This window comes from Tenrec ecaudatus, chromosome X (assembly GCF_050624435.1).
Source record: "Tenrec ecaudatus isolate mTenEca1 chromosome X, mTenEca1.hap1, whole genome shotgun sequence".
Lineage (NCBI taxonomy): Eukaryota > Metazoa > Chordata > Mammalia > Afrosoricida > Tenrecidae > Tenrec > Tenrec ecaudatus.
This window is the reverse complement of record NC_134548.1, coordinates 1,112,622-1,137,930: the sequence shown is the minus strand read 5'-3', so window position 1 is coordinate 1,137,930 and position 25,309 is coordinate 1,112,622. Positions and strand designations below refer to the sequence as shown.

Sequence of the window (25,309 nt, the reverse complement as noted above, 5' to 3'; positions counted from 1 at the left end):
CTGGGAGCTGGAGCCCCGTGGGGAGACCTCGCTGCGTGTGTCTGTGATTCGGGGGGACCGTGGGCACGGGGGGCGGGACACGGGGCGGGGCGCGGGGGCCTGGCTACGGCGTGATCTCGGGGAGCCCGCGCTCGCGGTCGCAGAGGCAGAAGGGGAAGACCCCGCAGCAGGGCCGCAGCCACACGTGGTCCTGGTTGAGGGCCAGCTGCTGGGGGACGGGGCGCAGGGAGCGCAGGTGCTCGGCCAGCGCCGCGTCCACCGTGCGCAGCACCGCGTCGTAGCGCGGCTCCGAGTCCCTGGACAGCGGCGTGGCCTCCCCGGGGTCGCGGGCCAGGTCGAAGAGCAGCGGGGGGCTGTGGTGGGTCACGTTGTCCCCCGCGCAGGCGCAGAAGCCCGTCTCGTAGCAGGCCCCGGCCCCCTCGGGGCTGAACACGGGGGTCACGAAGTGGACCTTCCAGACGGCGTCATCTGCGGGGACAGACGGGCCCACTAGCCGGGGGACGAGGCCGTCCGTGTTCTGTCCGCCTGTCCCGCCCTGGCCACGGACACGGCCGCTCCCAGGCTGCAGGGCTGCAGGGCTGCAGGTCCGCGTCTGGCCCGTCCACTCCGAGACCCGCCTTCTCCCACTGACCGCAGCCCTGCAGGGGACGGCACTCACCGTCTCTGGGGACCCAGCGGGCGGCGTGCAGGTAGACCCCGCAGTAGTGGAACAGGACCTCGTGCTGCGAGTGTGCGGCCTCGCCGGTCAGCAGGGGCAGCAGGTCCCGGCCGTCGATGACCCTGGGGTGGACGCAGGCGGGAGCGGGTTCAGCTGCAGCACGGGCTCTGGGCGCGGAGCCAGCGGGCAGCTCACGCCGACACACGCCCCACGGCGGCCGGGAGGCCGGGGCCTTGACCCTTTTGGGGCGATTGTCCAGCTGCTGGAACGTCCAGCCGGAAACAAGACCCACGGGACACTCGGGGTCCCGCGTGAACGGACGGTTCGGGGCTCACGGCGGACACATTGTCTGTGGCCAGTTTGAGGGGAAGCGGGCAGGGGGTGGCGTCCGGCTGTCGGTCAGGGCACAGCTGGACCTGTGCATGCTCAGGGTCCTCACGGATGGACGGATGGATGGACGGATGGCGGCAAGAGCCGTGCGAGCCCCAATAACGCGAGGCAGCAATTACAGATCACCAACGTACCTGTCCTGGGGCAGAGGTGCTCCCGCCAGGGCGGCCACGGTGGGCAGCACGTCCATCAGACTCGTGGGCGCCTCAATCACTCTTCCGGCTTCCAGCACCCCCGGCCACCGGACGAGCCCGGGCACGCGGATGCCGCCTTCCCACCCGGACATCCCTTTGCCGCCTGGAGGACAAGGGGCAGGAGCTTCGTCTGCAAACAGCTGAGCCCCCCAGGGACCCCCAGCCCCCCCAAATCCATTCCGAGCCCCAGCGCCCCGTCGGGCGACCGCTGGCGCTTAGCTACCGTGCCGCACGGGGTCCTCCACGCCGATGACCCCCAGCCCATCTGACGCCCCCCCCCCCTGTCCCGGGAAAACGGAGCGGAGCTGCCCCCGCGGGTGTCCAAGGCCATCAGCCTTTACAGCCTGGACTCCCCCACGGAGCAGCCGGCGGCCGGCACCCGACTGTGGAACTTACAGCCCATCGCTGTCCTGCGTGTGGCTCACGTCTCCACGTCTCCCTGCTTTCTCTGTGCACAGCACACTCTCATGGTCAACCCCAGCCACGTGTCTCTGCACCCACCATTCCACCAATCCATCATCCATCCATCATCCATCCATCATCCATCATCCATCATCCATCATCATCCATCATCCATCATCATCCATCATCATCCATCATCCATCATCATCCATCCATCATCCATCATCATCCATCATCCATCATCCATCCATCATCATCCATCATCCATCATCCATCATCCATCATCATCCATCATCATCCATCATCCATCCATCCATCATCCATCATCATCCATCATCATCCATCATCATCCATCATCCATCCATCATCCATCCATCATCCATCCATCATCCATCATCCATCATCCATCCATCATCCATCATCATCCATCATCCATCATCCATCATCATCCATCATCATCCATCATCCATCCATCATCCATCATCCATCATCATCCATCATCATCCATCATCATCCATCATCCATCCATCATCCATCCATCATCCATCCATCATCCATCATCCATCATCCATCCATCATCCATCATCCATCCATCATCCATCATCCATCCATCATCATCCATCATCCATCATCCATCATCATCCATCATCCATCATCATCCATCCATCATCCATCCATCATCCATCCATCATCCATCATCCATCATCCATCCATCATCCATCATCCATCATCCATCCATCATCCATCATCATCCATCATCCATCATCCATCATCCATCATCCATCATCATCCATCATCCATCATCCATCATCCATCATCCATCATCCATCATCATCCATCATCCATCCATCATCCATCATCCATCATCATCCATCATCATCCATCATCATCCATCATCCATCCATCATCCATCCATCATCCATCCATCATCCATCATCCATCATCCATCCATCATCCATCATCCATCCATCATCCATCATCCATCCATCATCATCCATCATCCATCATCCATCATCATCCATCATCCATCATCATCCATCCATCATCCATCCATCATCCATCCATCATCCATCATCCATCATCCATCCATCATCCATCATCCATCATCCATCCATCATCATCCATCATCCATCATCATCCATCATCATCCATCATCCATCCATCATCCATCCATCATCCATCCATCATCCATCATCCATCCATCATCATCCATCATCCATCATCATCCATCATCATCCATCATCATCCATCATCCATCATCCATCATCCATCATCCATCATCCATCCATCATCATCCATCATCCATCATCCATCCATCATCCATCATCATCCATCATCATCCATCCATCATCCATCATCCATCCATCATCCATCCATCATCATCCATCATCCATCATCCATCATCATCCATCATCCATCATCATCCATCATCATCCATCCATCATCCATCATCCATCCATCATCCATCATCCATCATCATCCATCCATCATCCATCCATCATCCATCATCATCCATCATCATCCATCATCCATCATCATCCATCATCATCCATCATCCATCCATTATTCATGTCTGCCCATGTCTTCTTCCATCAACTATTCATGCCTGCCTGTCTCCATCCGTCCATCATCCATCGATGGATCTTTTAAGCTAAAACTTATTACTTGTCTGTCATCTATCCAGCTCCATTTATCAGTCATTCCATCCGTCCAGCATCCCATCGAGTCCTTCCTCCCTCCCTCCATGCACCTGTGCTGTCACCTAACCCCTGTCCGCCTGTCCACGACCTGCCTGTTCATCACCTGTCCGTCCTCCCGTCCGACCGCGAATCCACCCGTCTGCCCCCTCGAGCCATGGACGCGTCCGTGTTTCTGTCGGCCGTCCGTCTACCTCTCTGGCTACAGGAGGCCCCCGAGGAAAGCAGCTCCCCCCTGGCTTTCCCGGCTCGGCGTCGAGCATCGCCCTCTCGGGGCGTCCCCGTTTGTTTGAAGACGTCGACACAGGTCTCACCTTTGTAGATCCCGTTCCATCCCCCGAGCTGGACATGTCCTCTCCTGGCCTCCAGGTGTCCCCCGTGGTCCGAGGAGAAGAAGACAACGGTGTTGTTTCGGAGGCCGTTGACGTCCAGCGCGTCCAGGAGCTGGCCTAGGGTGAGTGCCCTGCCTGAGTGTGGTTGCACTTTCCTGCCTGCGCGTCCTCGTCGCTGCTGCGAAGGCCCCGGTCACCTAGTGACCGCGAGGGGCACAGCCTGCGACGGCCGCCCGAGGCCCCTGGATCCCAGTCTGCACAGACACGGACCCCCGAGCCTCCCTGCCGAGGAGCGGCCGGTGGATCCGAAGCTGAATCACACCAGCCTGCGTGACCTCGAGGGGTCGAAGGGACCAGACGTCCGGCATCCAAGACCCAGAGCAAAATCATACGCAAGGTGAATGGGGGGCCAAGGCCCATCTGCGGACAACTGGACACCCCCTCCCAGGGGGATGGATAACGGAAACGCGGGTGAGGGCGATGGAGGATGATGGAAGATGGAAAATAATCTACAACTGAACAAGGGCTCCTGAGGGAGCGAGGACTTGGGGGGGGGGGACAGGGGAGAAACGGGGAGCTGAGATCCGGGGCTCAAGTGGGAAGAGAAGGCTGTGAAAATGATGACGGCGGCCTCTGTGCAAATGTGCCTGACACGCTGCATGGATGGACGGCTTGTGATCAGAGATGTACGCGCCCCAATATTTAATTAAAAAGTTAGAAGGAACGTACAGGGGGGGGGAGGTCTTCTTATGCACAGGAGCGTCCATGTGGCTCTTTCTCTCGTCTCTCCAGACTAGCACCCCCCCCCCACAAAGAGACGGCTCGACCCGGTCACTGCGCCCCCGGGGGCCCAGTACACAGGCCTGAGCGGGGTCCCGGCCCGGGCAGTGTCCCCCCACCATGCACACGGCCGCCACCAGACGGGACCGAGCCAGTGGCGCCCAACAAGGGGTCGGGCGGAGAAAAAGGGAAAACTTTTTTTTTTTTTCAAAAATGAGGGCGACGATGGCTATGGGGGAGCAGGGCACTGACCGCCCCCCCCGGGGGAGGGTATTGTCTGTGTCTCCCCTGAATCGGGTGTGTGCGTGCACATGGAGCGAGACATGGACAGCGAGGGCCGCGAGGCCGGCCCCAGTCAGAGCCCAACTGACCGGCCTCCCTGGAAGGATGTGGTGCAGGGACAACAGGGACCCCACAGGATGTGGGGAGAAGAGGGGGGCTGCCACGCCCGCAGAGAAGCAGGCCGGGAAGGAGCGAGAGACAGGGCGGGCACCAGCCCCTTCCTGGCACATCAAGCCCGGGGACGACGTCCCTGCCCGGAGCAGCCGAGGCAGAGAGAGGATTGACGCGCGCACGGCCCGGACAGAGGACAATACTGGGGACGCACGGCGGGGCGCGGCACTCACCCACCATGCTGTCCATCTCCTGCACGTTGTCCCCGTACAAGCCAAAGGCGCTGGTGCCCATGTGGTCCTCCCGGGTGGGCAGGGGGACGTGCACGTGCAGGAAGGAGAAAAACAGCAGGAAGGGCCCGCGGCGGTTCCTGAAACACACGAGGCTCCGTCGTGGGACCCAGCCTGGCCAGCGGGTGGCAGCCGAGGAGGCCTCTGAGTGGACGTGGCCTTTCTCCCGGGATCCTGAGAGCTCCTGTCCTCCTCCCCGGAGGCAGGACACACGCCCTGTCCCTGCTGGTCCTCCTGCGGACGAGCCCCCTGTCCCCCATGCCCACGAGTCTCCCGCAAGGACAGCCCGGCTCCCGAGGGCGGGCAGGACATGGAGCCGACCCCCCGGCGCCGCGCGCGGAAAAGGGGGTGCAAGACTGACCTCTGAATGAAGGAGACGGCCTCCCGCACCATGATGTCGCCGGCCCGCTGGGCGTCCATGGGCTGCTCGGTGACCTCGTGGCCCCGCATCAGCACGCACTCCCAGTAGCGGCTGGAGTCCACGCTGCAGAACCAGCCGTGGCTCAGGAGCAGGGTCCAGAGCGCCAGGAAGGCCAGGAGGCTCCAGGGCACCGAGACGAGGCCGCGCAGCTTGGCCAGGGCCAGCGTGACCACGGCCAGCGCCAGCAGCTGGACACACAGCCACAGCCGGGCGTGCACGGCCAGCTCCATGGCCCGGGAGGGGTCGGGCCAGCAGGGCCCCGTGAGCGAGTGCGGCATCCCGTAGAAGTGGTCGAACCCGTAGCGCGCCGGGTGGTGGCAGTGGTCCCCGCGCAGGCGGCAGTTCAGGCCCTGGTGCCACTTTCCTGCAGACGGACGGGGTGAGGGGCGACGCCACGCGGGGAAGGGGCGCGGGGGCAGAGACGGGGGGGGGGGGGGGGGGGGTAGAGACGGGGGGGGCAGAGACGGGGGGGGGCAGAGACGGGGGGGGCAGAGACGGGGGGGGGCAGAGACGGGGGGGGGCAGAGACGGGGGGGGCAGAGACGGGGGGGGGGCAGAGACGGGGGGGGGGGCAGGGACAGGGGGGGGGCAGGAACAGGGGGGGGGGCAGAGACGGGGGGGGGCAGGGACAGGGGGGGGGCAGAGACGGGGGGGGCAGAGACGGGGGGGGGGCAGAGACGGGGGGGAAGAGACGGGGGGGGCAGAGACGGGGGGGGGGCAGAGACGGGGGGGGGGTAGAGACGGGGGGGGGCAGAGACGGGGGGGGGGCAGAGACGGGGGGGGCAGAGACGGGGGGGGGGCAGAGACGGGGGGAGGGGGAAGAGACGGGGGGGCAGAGACGGAGGGGGGGGCAGAGACGGGGGGGGCAGAGACGGGAGGGGGGGGGCCTCCCGGCAGAGACAGAGCACGCGGGCAGTCAGAGAGAGAGAGACAGAGACACAGAGAGAGAAACAGAGAAAGAGACACAGACAGACACACAGAGAGATACAGAGGGAGACAGACAGAGAGAGACAGACAGACACAGAAAGAGACACAGAGACAGAGAGACAGGCAGAGACAGACAAACACAGAGAGACAGAGACAGAGAGACACAGAGACAGAGAGAGACAGTGAGAAAGACAGAGACAGACAGAGAGACACAGAGAGAGAGACAGAGAGAAACACAGAGAGAGAGAGACACAGACAGAGAGAGACAGAGACACAGAGACACAGAGACACAGACAGACACAGAGACACAGAGAGAGACATACACAAAGAGACACAAGACACAGAGAGACAGAGAGACACAGAGAGACACAGAGAGAGAAACACAGAAAGACATACAGAGAGACACTCAGAGACAGAGAGAGATACAGAGAGAGACACAGAGACACACAGAGAGACAGAGAGCGACACAGAGAGAGACACAGAGACAGAGACACAGAGACAGACAGAGACAGAGACAGAGAGACAGAGAAACACAGAGAGAGACAGAGACAGACAGAGACAGAGAGACACAGAGAGAGAGACAGAGAGACACAGAGAGATACAGAGAGAGAGAGACAGACAGAGATAGACAGACACAGAGACACAGAGAGAGACAGAGAGAGACATAGACAGAGAGACAGAGAGACACAAGACAGAGACAGAGAGACACAGAGAGAGACATAGACAGAGAGACACTCAGAGACAGAGAGAGACACAGAGAGAGACAGACAGAGAGACAGAGAGACACAGAGAGAGACAGACAGACAGAGACACAGAGACAGAGACAGAGAGAGACAGAGAGAGATACAGAGACAGAGAGAGACACAGAGAGAGACCGAGACAGAGAGACGCCGCTGGGGGAGCGGCCGGAGAGGGCGCAGGTGCAAACAGCGCTCACACATCAGTGGGGACACGAAGAGGCAGCGGGGAGACCGGAACCCACACCCGCGCCCCGCGGGGACAGACAGACCGACTCGGCCGGGGCGCCAGAAGCAGAAGGTTGTTTATTTCTGTTTAATTTCTATGACTAATGACGATCCTTCCGTGGGCCCGGCCGGAAGTGCGGACGTCCGCGGTTCTACCCGGGGGGCCACGCGGTTGCAGGCCGGGAATGGGGGGGCGCCCCGGTGCGGGGGGCGGGGGGCGTGCAAGGCTCTGAGGCCAAGGTCAATGAGTGGGGGCGGGGTCACCGAGCGGGGGCGGGGTCACCGAGAGGAGGGCGGGGTCACCGAGCGGGGGCGGGGTCACCGAGCGGGGGCGGGGTCACCGAGCGGGGCGGAGTCACCGACCAGGGGGAGGGGTCACCGAGCAGGGGGCGGGGTCACCGAGCAGGGGGCGGGGTCACCGAGAGGGGGCGGGGTCACCGACCAGGGGGTGGGGTCACCGAGCAGGGGGCGGGGTCGCCGAGCGGCGGACGGGGTCACCGAGAGGGGGCGGGGTCACCGAGAGGGGGCGGGGTCACCGAGAGGGGGCGGGGTCACCGAGAGGGGGGCGGGGCGCCGCCTGACAGGAGCAGCGGCTCCCGGCGCTCGCTGAGGAGAGTCGCTGCGCCGGCGGGTTCTTCCCGCCCACGGGGATGTTCCCGCGCGCGGAGCCGGGGCCCCTGAGGAGAAAGCGAGGGACGCGCGCCCGCCGTCCTTACCTATCAGCGCGGTGCGATACCCGACCTGCTTCACGATGGCCGCGAACGTGGTTTCATTTCGGGGGAGCCCCCCCGACACCCCGAGACTGTTAAAAACATCCAGAGAGTGGTCAACGTAATCTCCGACCATGCCTGCGGGGAAGGCGGGAACCACGTCACCTTGCGGCCAGCACGCATGCGCACATCGGGATCGGACACGCGGCCAGGGGCGGGGCCTCGCACGAAGGGGCGTGGCCTGTGCTTTGGGGCGTGGCCTGAGTTCCAGGGGCAGGGCCTGTGATTGGGGCGCATGAGACTCAGTGCTGTCTCACGGCGCCCCCTGTGGGTCTGCTCCCTCCATGGAGTCAGTGCTGACTCACGGCGCCCCCTGTGGGTCTCCTCCCTCCATCAGTCAGTGCTGACTCACGGCGCCCCCTGTGGGTCTCCTCCCTCCATGGAGTCAGTGCTGACTCACGGCGCCCCCTGTGGGTCTCCTCCCTCCATCACTCAGTGCTGACTCACGGCGCCCCCTGTGGGTCTCCTCCCTCCATGGAGTCAGTGCTGACTCACGGCGCCCCCTGTGGGTCTCCTCCCTCCATGGAGTCAGTGCTGACTCACGGCGCCCCCTGTGGGTCTCTTCCCTCCATCAGTCAGTGCTGACTCACGGCGCCCCCTGTGGGTCTCCTCCCTCCATGGAGTCAGTGCTGACTCACGGCGCCCCCTGTGGGTCTCCTCCCTCCATGGAGTCAGTGCTGACTCACGGCGCCCCCTGTGGGTCTCCTCCCTCCATCAGTCAGTGCTGACTCACGGCGCCCCCTGTGGGTCTCCTCCCTCCATCAGTCAGTGCTGACTCACGGCGCCCCCTGTGGGTCTCCTCCCTCCATGGAGTCAGTGCTGACTCACGGCGCCCCCTGTGGGTCTCCTCCCTCCATCAGTCAGTGCTGACTCACGGCGCCCCCTGTGGGTTTCTGAGACAGTAAGTGTTGGCAGGAGTAGAAATCCCAGCCTTCCTCCAGCAAAGCAGCTGGTGGCGTTTGAACTGCCCATCATGGGGCTCTCAGTCCCTCGCATCCCCACCACCAGGGCTCCTGAGTCACCTCCAAGCAACCGTTAATGCAGCCACTGTCTCATTTGACTTACCCATCCAGAGTATCATCTACAGGAAAAACATAGTCCCCAAAACCTAACACTCACCAATTAAAACATGAAAATCCCCATTTTTAAAAAGCAGATATTGCTAAACAGTAGAATGCATTTATAACAGGTCCAATGATGAGGTGTGACATATTAAGCAAGATGCATCTGCCACCGCCCACCCACCACCCACTGCCCACCGCCCACTGCCCACCCACCATCCAATGCCCACCGCCCACTGCCCACCCACCACCCACTGCCCACCGCCCACCCACCATCCAGTGCCCACCGCCCACTGCCCACCCACCACCCACTGCCCACTGCCCACCCACCATCCAGTGCCCACCGCGCTCTGCCCACCGCCCACCCACCACCCACCGCCCACTGCCCACCCACCACCCACCATCCAGTGCCCACCACCCACTGCCCACCCACCGCCCACTGCCCACCCACCATCCAATGCCCACCACCCACTGCCCACCCACCGCCCACCACCCACTGCACACCCACTATCCAATGCCCACCACCCACTGCCCACCCACCGCCCACCACCCACTGCACACCCACTATCCAATGCCCACCACCCACTATCCAATGCCCACCCACCGCCCAGCGCGCTCTGCAGGCCAGCAGGGCCGTGCTCGTCCCTGGGTTGCGCAGGGTGCCGTTTGGGGCGCATCTTTTCGAGGAAAACAAACCCACCGCCCTCGGTTCCTTCTCGGGTCCGGCGCGCTGGGCAGCGGAGAGCCGCCCCCCTGGAGGTCCAGTACCGTGGGAACTAAAACCGCATCATGTCCCGCCCCCTCACCCGAGGCCTCCGTTCGTCACGTGTTAAAATAAACCTTGCAAATGCTTGAGACTGGGACCCGCTCCGCACGTTTCCGGAGAAGCAGGCTCGCGAACCCCCATTCTCAGCGCCCCCCGTGCAGAGGGCGTGCGCAGGGCTGTCACCCACCGGGGCACTGGCGGATCTGAACCTCCGACCGTGTGGGTTGGAATTCCCGCTCACACCGCCCCGCGCGCCATCGGGTCAATTCCGAGTCCCAGCGCCCTTCGGAACCGGCCCTGGGGGTTTCTGGGGCCGCCACGCGTTAGGGGCCTCGTTTTCGTCCCGAGAAGCGGCCGGCGGATTTGAACCGCTGACCTTGCGGCTGGTTGGCAGCGCTCCGAGCAGCCGCGGCGCGGACGACAGCGCCCTCTGCCGGCAGGCGGCGCACGCACCTGATCGGACCGGGTACCGGCCGGTGAGCAGGGCCGACCGGCTCGGGGTGCACATGGACTCGGCGACGATGTTCTGTTCCAGCTTCACCCCGTCTCTCGCCAGGCTGTCGATGTGCGGGGTCCTGGAACAGAGGGCCGCAGTGGGGATGCACGCACGCACGCGCCACGGGACGCACACGCACGACGTGACGCACGCACGACGTGACGCACACACGCACCAATCACGTGACGCACGCACGACGTGACGCACGCACGCAGGACGTGACGCTCGCACGCACCAATCACGTGACGCACGCACGACGTGACGCACGCACGACCCACGTGATGTGCGCACGCAACGAGTGACTTAGGTGGTGGATGGATGGATGATGGATGGATAGACAGGCAGGTAGGTCGATATGCAGATGGATGGATAGACAGGCAGGTAGGTCGATATGCAGATGGATGGATGGATGGATGGTGGATGGATGGCTACATGGGTGGACAGGTAGACAAAAGATAGGTAGGCAGGTAGACACATGGTGGGTGGATAGACGGATCATAAATACATATAATACATTGAGTGATGAATGGATAAATAGACAGACAGACACACTGCCCTCGAGGGAGCAGCCCCTGGGGGTCTCCCAGGCGGTCAGTCTGCACGGGAGCAGACGGTCTGCTCTCTCTCCCCAGGAGCTAATGGATAGAGAGATATGCAGATAGATTGATAGATAGATAGATAGATAGATAGATAGATAGATAGATAGATAGATGGATGGATGGATGGATGGATGGATAGATAGATAGATAGATAGATAGATATGTAGATAGATAGATAGATAGACAGATATGTAGATAGATAGATGATAGATGGATGGATGGATAGACAGACAGACAGATAGATATGTAGATAGATACATAGATAGATGGATATATACATAGATAGATGTATACATAGATAGATAGATAGATAGATATGTAGATAGATAGATAGATAGATAGATATGTAGACAGATAGATGATAGATGGATGGATAGACAGACAGATAGATAGATAGATGATAGATATATAGATATGTAGATAGATAGATAGATGATAGATGGATGGATGGATAGACAAACAGACAGATAGATATGTAGATAGATACATAGATAGATGTATACATAGATAGACAGATAGATAGATATGTAGACAGATAGATGATAGATGGATGGATGGATGGATGGATAGATAGATAGATGATAGATATGTAGATAGATGATGGACAGAATCCAGCAGGACTGTCATGGAAGGGAGACACCAGGTGTGTTTTAAAGAACACATTTCAAGCAAATGTCTCCCACGCTGTATTTTAAAACCGTTCAGCGACGGTGCATGGGACCCCCTTCCAGAACCTCGTTCCAAGCCCGCTTGACTTCGCCGACCCACCTGCTCAGCGGGCGACGCCCCTTCATCACGGTGTCGGGGCCACGTGGGCAGAGGGGAGGAAGGAGACCCGCCCGTTGTCAGGACGCCCGTGTGACGTCGTTCCCTGATTGGACCTGCAGGTCCACGTACCTCATGGAGTGGTTGCCGTAGCAGCCAAGGTCACCGATCCCAAAGTCGTCCGCCAATATCAGTAAAATGTTTGGCCGGCTGTCCGTCGTCCCGGTTGGTTCACACGTGTCCCAAAGCAACATCAGTGTGAGCAGCGAGGCCAGGAAGGTCCTGGAAAGCGGGGAGAATGACCGAATGAGCAGGGCTGCACCCTGAAGAAGCCTCCCAGGTGTGTGGGGTGGCGATGGGGGGACAGACAGCGCCCCCCTTCAGCCTCCGAAGGTTGACAAGCCTGATGTCTAGCAAGAGTCTAGCAAGAAGCCGGAGACCCCCCGCCCCCAACCTCACTCCTCATCTCCTCCTCCTCCTCATGGCGGCTCCTTGTAAGAGGGGGGAGCAGCCCCAGGGTTGGGGGTCTATCGGCTGCGATCTTTAGAGGAAGCTGAAGCTTGGTCTGAAGGCGAGGCGACCCATGGGCACCCTGGGGAGGGCGAGTGAGGCAGCCACACGGAGCTGACCGGGGCCCGGCCAGCTGGACACTCCTGAGCCTGTGAAACCCTGCATGTTGTTGCCGACTTCATGGACGGCGTGTCCGGATCTGACTTTGCTCACGGATGGCGATTTCACAAGGTTCCAAGTGGAATGAAGAGTCTTCATATCAGAAAATAGGATCGTCTCCTCGGAGCACTGGGGTGATGTAAGGGGGCAGGAGATAAAGTGGATCCCCAAAACTGGGGGCGGGGGCAAGGCACGAAGTGGCAGGCTTACGAGCGTCATAGGTGTTGGAACATACGGAGGATTAGGGCGTGGGTGCTGCTTAACTGCAATTGTGGAGCTAACGAGCAAGGCACACGTGCCAGTTGGCAAGCTGTGGATCCAGGTAGTTCGTTTGTGGTGCCAACTTGGCCGATAAACACATGCGGGGTTAATTGAAGGGTGGAGTGCTAAGTGGCTCAGTGAGACTCGCCTGTCTGGTTCTCAGGTCTCTTGGTTTCTGATGGTCAGACCAGGGTGCAGCTGCCTTAGCCAGTTCCCTGCCTCAGCTGGCAAGGTTCACTTCCTGCAGGACATCTCCAAGGAGAAAGGCTCCCTTCCTGCACAGCACCCCAAGGAGAAAGGCTCCCTTCCTGCACAGCACCCCAAGGAGAAAGGCTCACTTTCTGCACAGCACCCCAAGGAGAAAGGCTCCCTTCCTGCACAGCACCCCGAGGAGAAAGGCTCCCTTCCTGCACAGCACCCCGAGGAGAAAGGCTCCCTTCCTGCACAGCACCCTGAGGGGAAAGGCTCCCTTCCTGCACAGCACCCCGAGGAGAAAGGCTCCCTTCCTGCACAGCACCCCAAGGAGAAAGGCTCCCTTCCTGCACAGCACCCCGAGGAGAAAGGCTCCCTTCCTGCACAGCACCCCAAGGAGAAAGGCTCCCTTCCTGCACAGCACCCCAAGGAGAAAGGCTCCCTTCCTGCACAGCACCCCGAGGAGCAGCCGCATGGAGCTGCCCCGATGCAGCCTGGGAGCTGGAGCCCCGTGTGGAGACCCTGCAGCGCTGAGACGCTGACCCGTCACTGACTCGGCTTCCCTCCTGCGTCGGCATCACCTTGTCTGTGAGACGGGGGGCTCTGTGGTCGGTGTCGGACATGTGGGTTCATGTGGGACCTGTGGGCTTGGGCAGCGCTGGGCTGGAATGTTTTTTTGACGTGCATTTAACCTTCATATAAAACTCTCTCCTGTGCATGAGTGTCTGTGGATCTGTTTCTCTAAAGCACCGAGATCACACACTCTCTATTCCACAAAGCCTCCTGCAGGGACTACATCCTCCTCGTGACTCAAAGGGCCACGCGACATGCTAATATTTCACTGCCCAACCACATGCCTCATCCCGTGGGCGGCTGTCCACGTACACGCGTGGTTTTCCAAAGCTAAGAAGCAGGTCTCCCCCATATCTCATTCCTCTGCACCTGCCTCCGTGACTGGCTTTATACGACGACCCGGCAGGTGTGTGCACGATGACTGCTCCCCGGTGCGCTTGCATAAAAGGCTGTGCATGCATCACATGTTAAAATAAGCTTGCTGAACGGAAAGTGTTGGGTGGGAGGAACGCAACCTTCCCCCTTCCAGCCACCGTGGAAAGATTCCCCTCCGCACCGCTCGGCACCGGGCAGGCAGCCTGCACCCTGAGTGTTTCTGAAAACTAGATTGGGGGCAGCAGCGGCTACAGTAGAATAGGAAACCTGGCCAACTGACCGCCCTCTGGACCGGACCTGATTGACCTCCAGATTGAACATTTTCCGACTCGTCGCACGACGGGAATTTCCTGTTGCTGGTGGGCTTTGCTTCCTCCTTCTCAGTTTGTGCCTTTGTGTCACTGTCTGGTGCCTTGGGGGCTTTGTGCTTTCCTGGGTGTGTCCCCCATGCAAGGAGGCTCAGAGGGTGCAGAGGCGCAGGGAGAATGAGGCACTGGTGGATCAGGGACTGGAGGGGGGGGGGGTAAGGGAACCGGGGAGCCGATAATGATGCATCGAGCTGATTGTGAGGATATTTCTACAAGTATCTTTAAAAGCAAGCTGACTGCAGGACCGCGGGGCATGTGAATGTGTTCTCGGTGCCGTGATTGAAGAGCGACGTCGTGGGCGGCTTAATGAACGAGTGAACTCACCACGGCTTCATGGTGAACATGTCAGGGCTCGGCTGTGAGCTCCGGGATGCACAGGTGAGTCGTCTGAAAAACAAAGGTGCTGGTCTCAGGGCGTTGGGTCAATAGCAAGGGATGTGCATTCCTGACCCGCAAACTATTCTGCAAACGCATCCTTGCAGCAGAAGCAATGGGCTGCAGCCCAGGTGCTGCAGTGGGTTGTGCCTTGGGCTGCAAACCACGAGGTCAGCAGTTCAAGATTACCCGCTGCTCCTTAGGGGAAAGATGAGGCTCTGGACGCCTGTAAAGAGTTACAGTCTCAGAAACAGACACAGGCAAAACTAACCCAGCCTCTGAGGTTTCCAGAATGCAGACTCAGCCACACGGGGCTCAGAAGAATGGGAAGAGCAATGCTTTGGGTATAAACACGCCTTGTTCTGTAAGATACATCAGTGCCGACTCACGGCGCCCCCTGTGGGTCTCCTCCCTCCATCAGTCAGTGCTGACTCACGGCGCCCCCTGTGGGTCTCCTCCCTCCATGGAGTCAGTGCTGACTCACGGCGCCCCCTGTGGGTCTCCTCCCTCCATGGAGTCAGTGCCGACTCACGGCGCCCCCTGTGGGTCTCCTCCCTCCATGGAGTCAGTGCTGACTCACGGCGCCCCCTGTGGGTCTCCTCCCTCCATCAGTCAGTGCTGACTCACGGCGCCCCCTGTGGGTCTCCTCCCTCCATGGAGTCAGTGCTGACTCACGGCGCCCCCTGTGGGTCTCCTCCCTCCATGGAGTCAGTGCTGACTCACGGCGCCCCCTGTGGGTCTCCTCCCTCCATGCAGTCAGTGCTGACTCACGGCGCCCCCTGTGGGTCTCCTCCCTCCATGCAGTCAGTGCTGACTCACGGCGCCCCCTGTGGGTCTCCTCCCTCCATGGAGTCAGTGCTGACTCACGGCGCCCCCTGTGGGTCTCCTCCCTCCATGGAGTCAGTGCTGACTCACGGCGCCCCCTGTGGGTCTCCTCCCTCCATGGAGTCAGTGCTGACTCACGGCGCCCCCTGTGGGTCTCCTCCCTCCATCAGTCAGTGCTGACTCACGGCGCCCCCTGTGGGTCTCCTCCCTCCATGGAGTCAGTGCTGACTCACGGCGCCCCCTGTGGGTCTCCTCCCTCCATGGAGTCAGTGCCGACTCACGGCGCCCCCTGTGGGTCTCCTCCCTCCATGGAGTCAGTGCTGACTCACGGCGCCCCCTGTGGGTCTCCTCCCTCCATCAGTCAGTGCTGACTCACGGCGCCCCCTGTGGGTCTCCTCCCTCCATGGAGTCAGTGCTGACTCACGGCGCCCCCTGTGGGTCTCCTCCCTCCATGGAGTCAGTGCTGACTCACGGCGCCCCCTGTGGGTCTCCTCCCTCCATGCAGTCAGTGCTGACTCACGGCGCCCCCTGTGGGTCTCCTCCCTCCATGCAGTCAGTGCTGACTCACGGCGCCCCCTGTGGGTCTCCTCCCTCCATGGAGTCAGTGCTGACTCACGGCGCCCCCTGTGGGTCTCCTCCCTCCATGGAGTCAGTGCTGACTCACGGCGCCCCCTGTGGGTCTCCTCCCTCCATGGAGTCAGTGCTGACTCACGGCGCCCCCTGTGGGTCTCCTCCCTCCATGCAGTCAGTGCTGACTCACAGCGCCCCCTGTGGGTCTCCTCCCTCCATCAGTCAGTGCTGACTCACGGCGCCCCCTGTGGGTCTCCTCCCTCCATCAGTCAGTGCTGACTCACGGCGCCCCCTGTGGGTCTCCTCCCTCCATCAGTCAGTGCTGACTCACGGCGCCCCCTGTGGGTCTCCTCCCTCCATCAGTCAGTGCTGCCTCACGGCGCCCCCTGTGGGTCTCCTCCCTCCATGGAGTCAGTGCTGACTCATGTCGCCCCCTGTGGGTCTCCTCCCTCCATCAGTCAGTGCTGACTCATGTCGCCCCCTGTGGGTCTCCTCCCTCCATCAGTCAGTGCTGACTCACGGCGCCCCCTGTGGGTCTCCTCCCTCCATCAGTCAGTGCTGACTCACGGCGCCCCCTGTGGGTCTCCTCCCTCCATGCAGTCAGTGCTGACTCACAGCGCCCCCTGTGGGTCTCCTCCCTCCATGCAGTCAGTGCTGACTCATGTCGCCCCCTGTGGGTCTCCTCCCTCCATGGAGTCAGTGCTGACTCATGTCGCCCCCTGTGGGTCTCCTCCCTCCATCAGTCAGTGCTGACTCATGTCGCCCCCTGTGGGTCTCCTCCCTCCATCAGTCAGTGCTGACTCACGGCGCCCCCTGTGGGTCTCCTCCCTCCATCAGTCAGTGCTGACTCACGGCGCCCCCTGTGGGTCTCCTCCCTCCATCAGTCAGTGCTGACTCACGGCGCCCCCTGTGGGTCTCCTCCCTCCATGCAGTCAGTGCTGACTCATGTCGCCCCCTGTGGGTCTCCTCCCTCCATGGAGTCAGTGCTGACTCATGTCGCCCCCTGTGGGTCTCCTCCCTCCATCAGTCAGTGCTGACTCATGTCGCCCCCTGTGGGTCTCCTCCCTCCATCAGTCAGTGCTGACTCACGGCGCCCCCTGTGGGTCTCCTCCCTCCATCAGTCAGTGCTGCCTCACGGCGCCCCCTGTGGGTCTCCTCCCTCCATGGAGTCAGTGCTGACTCATGTCGCCCCCTGTGGGTCTCCTCCCTCCATCAGTCAGTGCTGACTCATGTCGCCCCCTGTGGGTCTCCTCCCTCCATCAGTCAGTGCTGACTCACGGCGCCCCCTGTGGGTCTCCTCCCTCCATCAGTCAGTGCTGACTCACGGCGCCCCCTGTGGGTCTCCTCCCTCCATGGAGTCAGTGCTGACTCACGGCGCCCCCTGTGGGTCTCCTCCCTCCATGCAGTCAGTGCTGACTCACAGCGCCCCCTGTGGGTCGCCTCCCTCCATCAGTCAGTGCTGACTCACGGCGCCCCCTGTGGGTCTCCTCCCTCCATGCAGTCAGTGCTGACTCACAGCGCCCCCTGTGGGTCTCCTCCCTCCATGCAGTCAGTGCTGACTCATGTCGCCCCCTGTGGGTCTCCTCCCTCCATGGAGTCAGTGCTGACTCATGTCGCCCCCTGTGGGTCTCCTCCCTCCATCAGTCAGTGTTGACTCACGGCGCCCCCTGTGGGTCCCCTCCCTCCATCAGTCAGTGCTGACTCACGGCGCCCCCTGTGGGTCTCCTCCCTCCATCAGTCAGTGCTGACTCACGGCGCCCCCTGTGGGTCTCCTCCCTCCATGCAGTCAGTGCTGACTCACAGCGCCCCCTGTGGGTCTCCTCCCTCCATGGAGTCAGTGCTGACTCACGGCGCCCCCTGTGGGTCTGCTCCCTCCAGCAGTCAGTGCTGACTCACGGCGCCCCCTGGGAGTCTCCTCCCTCCATCAGTCAGTGATGACTCATGGCGCCCCCTGTGGGTCTCCTCCCTCCATCAGTCAGTGCTGACTCACGGCGCCCCCTGTGGGTCTCCTCCCTCCATGGAGTCAGTGCTGACTCAGGGCGCCCCCTGTGGGTCTCCTCCCTCCATCAGTCAGTGCTGACTCACGGCGCCCCCTGTGGGTCTCCTCCCTCCATCAGTCAGTGCTGACTCACGGCGCCCCCTGTGGGTCTCCTCCCTCCATGGAGTCAGTGCTGACTCACGGCGCCCCCTGTGGGTCTCCTCCCTCCATCAGTCAGTGCTGACTCACGGCGCCCCCTGTGGGTCTCCTCCCTCCATGGAGTCAGTGCTGACTCACGGCGCCCCCTGTGGGTCTCCTCCCTCCATCAGTCAGTGCTGACTCACGGCGCCCCCTGTGGGTCTCCTCCCTCCATCAGTCAGTGCTGACTCACGGCGCCCCCTGTGGGTCTCCTCCCTCCATGCAGTCAGTGCTGACTCACAGCGCCCCCTGTGGGTCTCCTCCCTCCATCAGTCAGTGCTGACTCACGGCGCCCCCTGTGGGTCTCCTCCCTCCATCAGTCAGTGCTGACTCACGGCGCCCCCTGTGGGTCTCCTCCCTCCATGGAGTCAGTGCTGACTCACGGCGCCCCCTGTGGGTCTCCTCCCTCCATCAGTCAGTGCTGACTCACGGCGCCCCCTGTGGGTCTCCTCCCTCCATGGAGTCAGTGCTGACTCAGGGCGCCCCCTGTGGGTCTCCTCCCTCCATGGAGTCAGTGCTGACTCAGGGCGCCCCCTGTGGGTCTCCTCCCTCCATGGAGTCAGTGCTGACTCACGGCGCCCCCTGTGGGTCTCCTCCCTCCATCAGTCAGTGCTGACTCACGGCGCCCCCTGTGGGTCTCCTCCCTCCATGGAGTCAGTGCTGACTCACGGCGCCCCCTGTGGGTCTGCTCCCTCCATCAGTTGCCAGGAGGGAGAAGGGTGAGGTTGTCTTAAGCCATCCTGGGTTACCATGGCAATGACATCATTTCCTGTCAGCCTGAGTGAAGGGGCGGAGTCTAGCCTGCATTCAGGCCATAGCCCAGGAGGCCTTGCTATGTAGGGGCGTGGCTTTCCCCTGAGGATTCTGGGAACTCTTGGAAGTTTGCTGATGGAGCCGGAGCCCTGGAGCCACATGGAGGCCACGCCGTCGCTGAGCTGCTTCCACGGCCACTGGATCCACAAGACTCTGCACCCACCGGCCTGTGACCCTCCTGCATTCGGCCTCATTGCATGAAGTGCATGCGTCTGAAGAGGGATTTATAGATTGATATTGGACAGATGGGCTGATATCAGACTGATGGACTTGCTCTGCACGGGCTGGGCTGTTTTCTCCACAGTCACCTGCTCTTGGATCAGAAGTTCTCTGTGACACACCTGTGCGTGTCCACACATTCGTTCCTCTGGGCAGCCCACGCACCCAGCCTGGGAGTGCAATTATAATCATTGGGGACCCTGAGGCCTGAGACAATTCTCTGCATTCCCCTGCCCCCCAGAATTTGCACACTTGAACCCCTGGACAAGCCGTCGAGGGAAGAAAGGAAGAAGGCATCCGACCAGTGGCCCTCGGATCTCCCCAAGAACGCACACTGACGTGCCCTTCTGTCCACGGGACTCATTGCTAACGCCCCTCCCCCAGCGGGGAGCCCCCTCCCACCCGCTCCCCTAATGGTGCATGACTTGGGGTGCTGTCAGTCCCAGGGACGTGGGAACTGCCCACTGCTGTGGACTCTCGGTGTTGACTCACGGGGACCCTGCAGGACAGGGCGGAGCTGCCCCTGGGGGTCTCCCAGGCGGTCAGTCTGCACGGGAGCAGACGGTCTGGTGTTTCTCCCGAGGAGCTAATGGATAGAGAGATATGCAGATAGATAGATAGATAGATAGATAGATAGATAGATAGATAGATAGATAGATAGATAGATAGATAATTGAATAAACACACTGCCATCCAGTGGACTCCGACTCGCGGGGACCCTGCAGGACAGGGCGGAGCTGCCCCTGGGGGTCTCCCAGGCGGTCAGTCTGCACGGGAGCAGACGGTCTGGTCTCTCTCACGAGGATCCACCAGCTGGCCGGAACAGCAGGCCTCGCACTGAGCAGCCTGGTTCGCAGCCCCCAGCAGCACCACGGAGTCTCAGAAAATGCACCCGGGCAGGGTCTGGCCCGAAGCGGGGTGTCGAGAACACCCCCAGAAATCCCCTTCCCTGCAGCCTCAGGAAACTCACCCGTCACTCGCCGAGAGCCGTCCGCAGCGCAGAGACAGCCGACAGAGAATGCGCTGCCCGTGTCTCTGCATCTCTGTCTCTCCCCGGGCGTCTGAGCAGTACCGGGCGAGCTGATGTTGTGCAAGACCAGCTTGGTTGCAGCAAGACTTCGCCCTCGGCCGGGGAACTTGCCAACTAAGCACATACGGCCTGGGAATTGCATTTCCCGGACTCGGTCTATCTGCCTGTTGTAATTGCAGCCCGGGCTTCCTGGTATTGGGTCACAATCCCGCCTACCTGGGAAAACCTGGTCGCTGAGCTGCCCGGTCATCGGGTCAAACCACCAGCCCCTCTGGGAGCAAGAGGAAGAGGCCGTGTGTCCGCAGAAAGACTCTCGGAAATCCCCTTTCTGCCTTTCCTGCAGGGTCCCTGTGGGTCAGAGTCAGGTTCTGGATCAATTATCCAGCTCTGACAGGTGGGTGTCTTGTGCCAACGTGGCCAATAGGAGCATGCAGATTCATCAGGTTGCAGTTTGATTGGAGGACAGAGATCGATGGCTCGGCAAGGTCCCCCGTCTCCCTCGCTCTCTGTGACGGGAGCGAGCGGCTGCTTCGGCGGGTCCCTGCCTCAGCCTGTGAGCTGCACCGCCTGCGGGACGGCCGACCCGTGCACGTGCCCTGGAGCCCGAGCCCCTCCCAGACCTGCTTCTCCAGCTGCTGCCTGACTGATGCCCAGTCCAGATCAAGTCCATGAGTCTGATATTAGCCATCTGCCTGATTCCAGTCTATAAATCCCTCTCCAGACTCAGGCAGCTCATGCAATGACACGGATGCAGGAGGGTCACAGGCCGGCGGGTGCAGAGTCTTGCGGATCCAGTGGCCGTGGACGCATCTCAGCACCGGCGTGGCTCCACGTGGCCCCTCCAGCTCCAGGTCTCCAGCTGCATCCTCGTGTCTCCACGTGGCTCGTCAGCGGGAATGTCAATCGGGGAGGGAGCGTGTGTCCGGCCTGCAGGGAGCAGGACAGGAATTCCCAGCATCCTCAGGAGAAACAAGGCCGCGCCCACACGGAGGCCTCCTTGGCTGCGACCTGATGGTGCATCTGCTCCCTGATTACTGGGGTGTCAGGATAGGCGTCGGTCGTCCAGGTGCCCCCGGGCTTGGCGGCGTCCTTCATCACAGCTGGCTCTCCGAGAAGCGCGCTTTCTCCATCCGTTCAAAAGGTGAGACGTTGCCCCACAGGGAGGTGAGGAAATCAAGGCTGCCGCCGGCGGTAGGTGGAAAGGTGAGCACCCCCCCCCCCAAAAGCGCCTCTCGGATTCCTTCCCGGGCACCACGGCCTCCAGGGCTCCAGAGAACCGACTGTGTCTCACACGGACAGTGGACGCTTAGGATTTACAATGCACTTTAGGGGCACGATGGTGCAGGCAGGAGACAGACACACGGCAACCAGACAGGCCACTGGGGGCACAGAACACACTGATGACCAAGACCTGCATTAAGCAAGCTTTCCTCCACCCTTACGGGTTCTCTTGGGTCTGAGCCGATTGGCTGTCAGCTGTGACATCAGGAGAGACCCGCCCCTGGAGCAGGACATCATGTTAGGAATATTGAAAGGACCGTGGACTTATACCAGGACAAAGGGACTTCTCCTGGAAGAAGCAGGACCAGAGCGCCCCCTAGAGGTGGGGACGGGGAGGTTCTGTGTCAGAGCGCCCCCTAGAGCCGGGGACGGGGAGGGTCTGTGTCAGAGCGCCCCCTAGAGGCGGGACGGGGAGGTTCTGTGTCAGAGCACCCCCTAGAGGCGGGGACGGGGAGGTTCTGTGCCAGAGCGCCCCCTAGAGGCGGGGACGGGGAGGTTCTGTGCCAGAGCGCCCCCTAGAGCCGGGGACGGGGAGGGTCTGTGTCAGAGCGCCCCCTAGAGGCGGGGACGGGGAGGTTCTGTGTCAGAGCGCCCCCTAGAGGCGGGGACGGGGAGGTTCTGTGCCAGAGCGCCCCCTAGAGGCGGGGACGGGGAGGTTCTGTGCCAGAGCGCCCCCTAGAGCCGGGGACGGGGAGGGTCTGTGTCAGAGCGCCCCCTAGAGGCGGGACGGGGAGGTTCTGTGTCAGAGCACCCCCTAGAGGCGGGGACGGGGAGGTTCTGTGTCAGAGCGCCCCCTAGAGGCGGGGACGGGGAGGTTCTGTGCCAGAGCGCCCCCTAGAGGCGGGGACGGGGAGGTTCTGTGTCAGAGCGCCCCCTAGAGGCGGGGAGGGTGAGACTCGGTCTCACAGACAGTGGACATGTCGTCGGGAGAGGCCAGTCCCTGGGGAAGGACGTCGTGCTTGGGGAAGCGGAGGGGCAGCGACAGAGGGGATGGCCCTGGACGAGATGCACGGACACGGGGCTGCAGCCGTGGCTCAGACAGAGAGACGGTGGAGGCCGGGTACTGGGGGGGTTCTGGCTAACACACCCACGCCCACTATGAGTATGGGTGGATGGATGATTGATGGATGGTGATGGATGATGGATGGATGGTGATAAGAGCTGCCCAAGGCGCCGATACAATGATTTTTAAATGGACAATGTGGGTGACGGGTACCCTCGACTCGACCAACTCGGGGTGAACCCCCCCCCCTGTGCCAGTCCATCTCCTGGGGCGTCTTGCTCTTCCTCTGTGACCTTCAACCTCACGCAGCACGACATCCTCCTCAGGGGACTGGTCGCCTCCGAACACCGTGTCCAAAGCACGTGAGACAAAACCTCGCCAACCTCTGCTCCCAGGACCCTCCGGCCGGGAGGTCCTGCTTCCAAATCGGAGCGTTCCACCTCTCGGCAGTGCCCGGCACGTCCTCCCTTCTTCACCAGTCCCCCCCCCCCCCGATCCAACGGCTTCCGCGTGTCTGCAGTCTGCCCGAGGCGCTGCCCGGCGTGTGCACGCGTCAGGGGGCAGGTTACGGGCTCAGAGAAGCAGCAGCCCTGCGACGCCGCGATCATTGTGAATCCCCTGTCGCCGGTGATCGCCCGACTGCGAAGCTCAAAAAACGACCCTCGATTGCCGTGCCGAATGCACTTAGCAGTTCACCTTTAAGGGAAAAATAAAATAAAATGAAATAATCGTGTATCCTTGGTCTAGGATGTGAGCAAGCGTGAAAAAGCAGAAAGCTAACTGGACTTTCTTCTTTCTTTTCTTATAGGAAGGAAGAGCTTTCTAGACAAGAGCCATTGGACTCAGAAAACAGCCCGGCTCCGATCCAGTCCACCAGCCAATATCCGCCCGCATGTCGTACATTTGCTGCCCTCGTCGCTCTCAAACACTGTCTTTCTGCTTGAGCCCTTGGTCTCAGCTCCTCATTTTCCCCTCCACCACCCTCCCTCTCCCAGGAACGCTTGAGCATTTTTTTAAAAGTTCGTGTCTTACATGGACTGATGTCTCCTTTCACCCACTCTTCTCCGGTCCCCGTGGGAGGGGGTTGAATGGACATGATCGAGATGGGCTCCCCCTTCTCCCCCCACTCACACCGAGCCTCACCCACGCTCGGACACCTCCCAACAATGGCGGGGGGAGCACGGCGGGGGGAGGCTTTAACTTATCTCATTGAGCGTCCGTGATCCTGCACCTGAATCAGGTAAGGGCACCTGCCCAGTCCACCTCAGGCAAGAGCCGCCGGTGCCGTGGGCAGGCGATGTCCCCGCTGCTCGAAATTCTCATGTCCCCCAGAACGTGAGTCCACCTGGAGACCGTGGACACAGCCCGGGCCCCGTCCCCTGCCAGTGGGGCAAAGCCGGGAGGCCCTGCGAGGTCTCAGGGGAAACTGAGGCCGCTTTCCAACATCAAGGTGCGACCGATGTCTGCACACAGGAGCAGGTCCCCCCTAACCTCTTGGGGTGCAAAATCGGGGGGCAGAGGGGGTACTCCGCCGTGGAGGGTGATCCTGAGGGTCTGCAGATCTCAAACGCCCTGAGCAGGACCTGTCACCCAGGGTGTCAGCCAGCCCAGGTTGCGTTTGCTGGGAATGGCCCCCGCGATCCGGGGCTGGGGCTGGTGGAACATGCAGCACCAGGAGCGCCCAGCCCCGTCCTCAGCCTCCACCCTGGGGTGGCCACGCGCCACGGCTTTGGAGGACTTAGGCGTGGGGTGATGATCCATCTTCTGCCTCCTTCTACCCGCCTCCCGCCTACGCCCTGTCCCTTTGCCCCAGTGTTGCAGCTTGTCCTTCCGGACGCCGTGCCGGGAGGCGCACAGCCTACTGAAGTCCGACAGAGCTCACCTGTCACGGAAAAATCCAAGTCCCCTTGGGGTGTCGATGTTCTCATTGCTTTAGTGCAATCAGGGCCAGCCTCCAGGGGGGTGTGAGGACAGGGGACCCCCGCCCCCTCCCGCTCCCGTGCATTCTGCCTTGACTCGTTCATGCACAGGCAGCCCGCGTTGGCAGTGGGATTGGTCGACGTGGGGTTTGCACGAGGTCCCCGGGCAGCGCAGGAGCGAAGCCACGGTGGGAGGGAGGCCCAGAGTGGACAGACGGATGCGGGACAGACGGTGCCCCAAGCCAGAGCCCCCTGCAGCCGGAGGACGGACGGAAGGGGTTCCGCTTGCACGCCTTGTGGCCAGGGCTGTGGGGGTGCAGTGCTGAGGTTTGGGGGCTCCAGGCTTTTGGGGGAAGCGCATGCAGGGTCCCCGGTGCTCCCCTGAGCTCCAGGAGCCGAGACCCAGGCCCGCGCGCAGACACCCTGCTCCCTCCTCCTCCTCGGCGCTCGGAGCGGGGAGGCGTCGTCCTGCACCTGCTGCCGCCCCAGCTCCTCCAGCACTGCTCCATGCCCCGCCCATCCATGGCTCGGCCATCGTCCTTCCACCGCCCATCCATGGCTCGGCCATCGTCCTTCCACCGCCCATCCATGGCTCGGCCATCGTCCTTCCACCGCCCATCCATGGCTCGGCCATCGTCCTCCCACCGCCCATCCATGGCTCGGCCATCGTCCTTCCACTGCCCATCCATGGCTCGGCCATCGTCCTTCCACCGCCCATCCATGGCTCGGCCATCGTCCTTCCACCGCCCATCCAT

At 61.5% G+C, this 25,309-nt stretch overlaps 1 protein-coding gene across 1 annotated transcript; it reads right to left on the bottom strand.

Moving 5' to 3' along the window:
* Positions 1-103: 103 nt before the first annotated feature.
* On the bottom strand, positions 104-25,309 carry LOC142434742 (arylsulfatase F-like). Its single transcript, XM_075539362.1, has 14 exons — positions 25,029-25,309; positions 24,219-24,340; positions 23,886-24,014; positions 20,568-20,699; positions 20,292-20,382; positions 12,038-12,187; positions 10,499-10,620; positions 8,165-8,296; positions 5,498-5,921; positions 5,080-5,216; positions 3,656-3,790; positions 1,183-1,345; positions 659-780; positions 104-468 (listed from the first exon to the last, which is right to left on the bottom strand). Exons 1-14 carry the CDS (start codon positions 25,307-25,309, stop codon positions 104-106), a joined length of 2,505 nt encoding a protein of 834 aa, XP_075395477.1.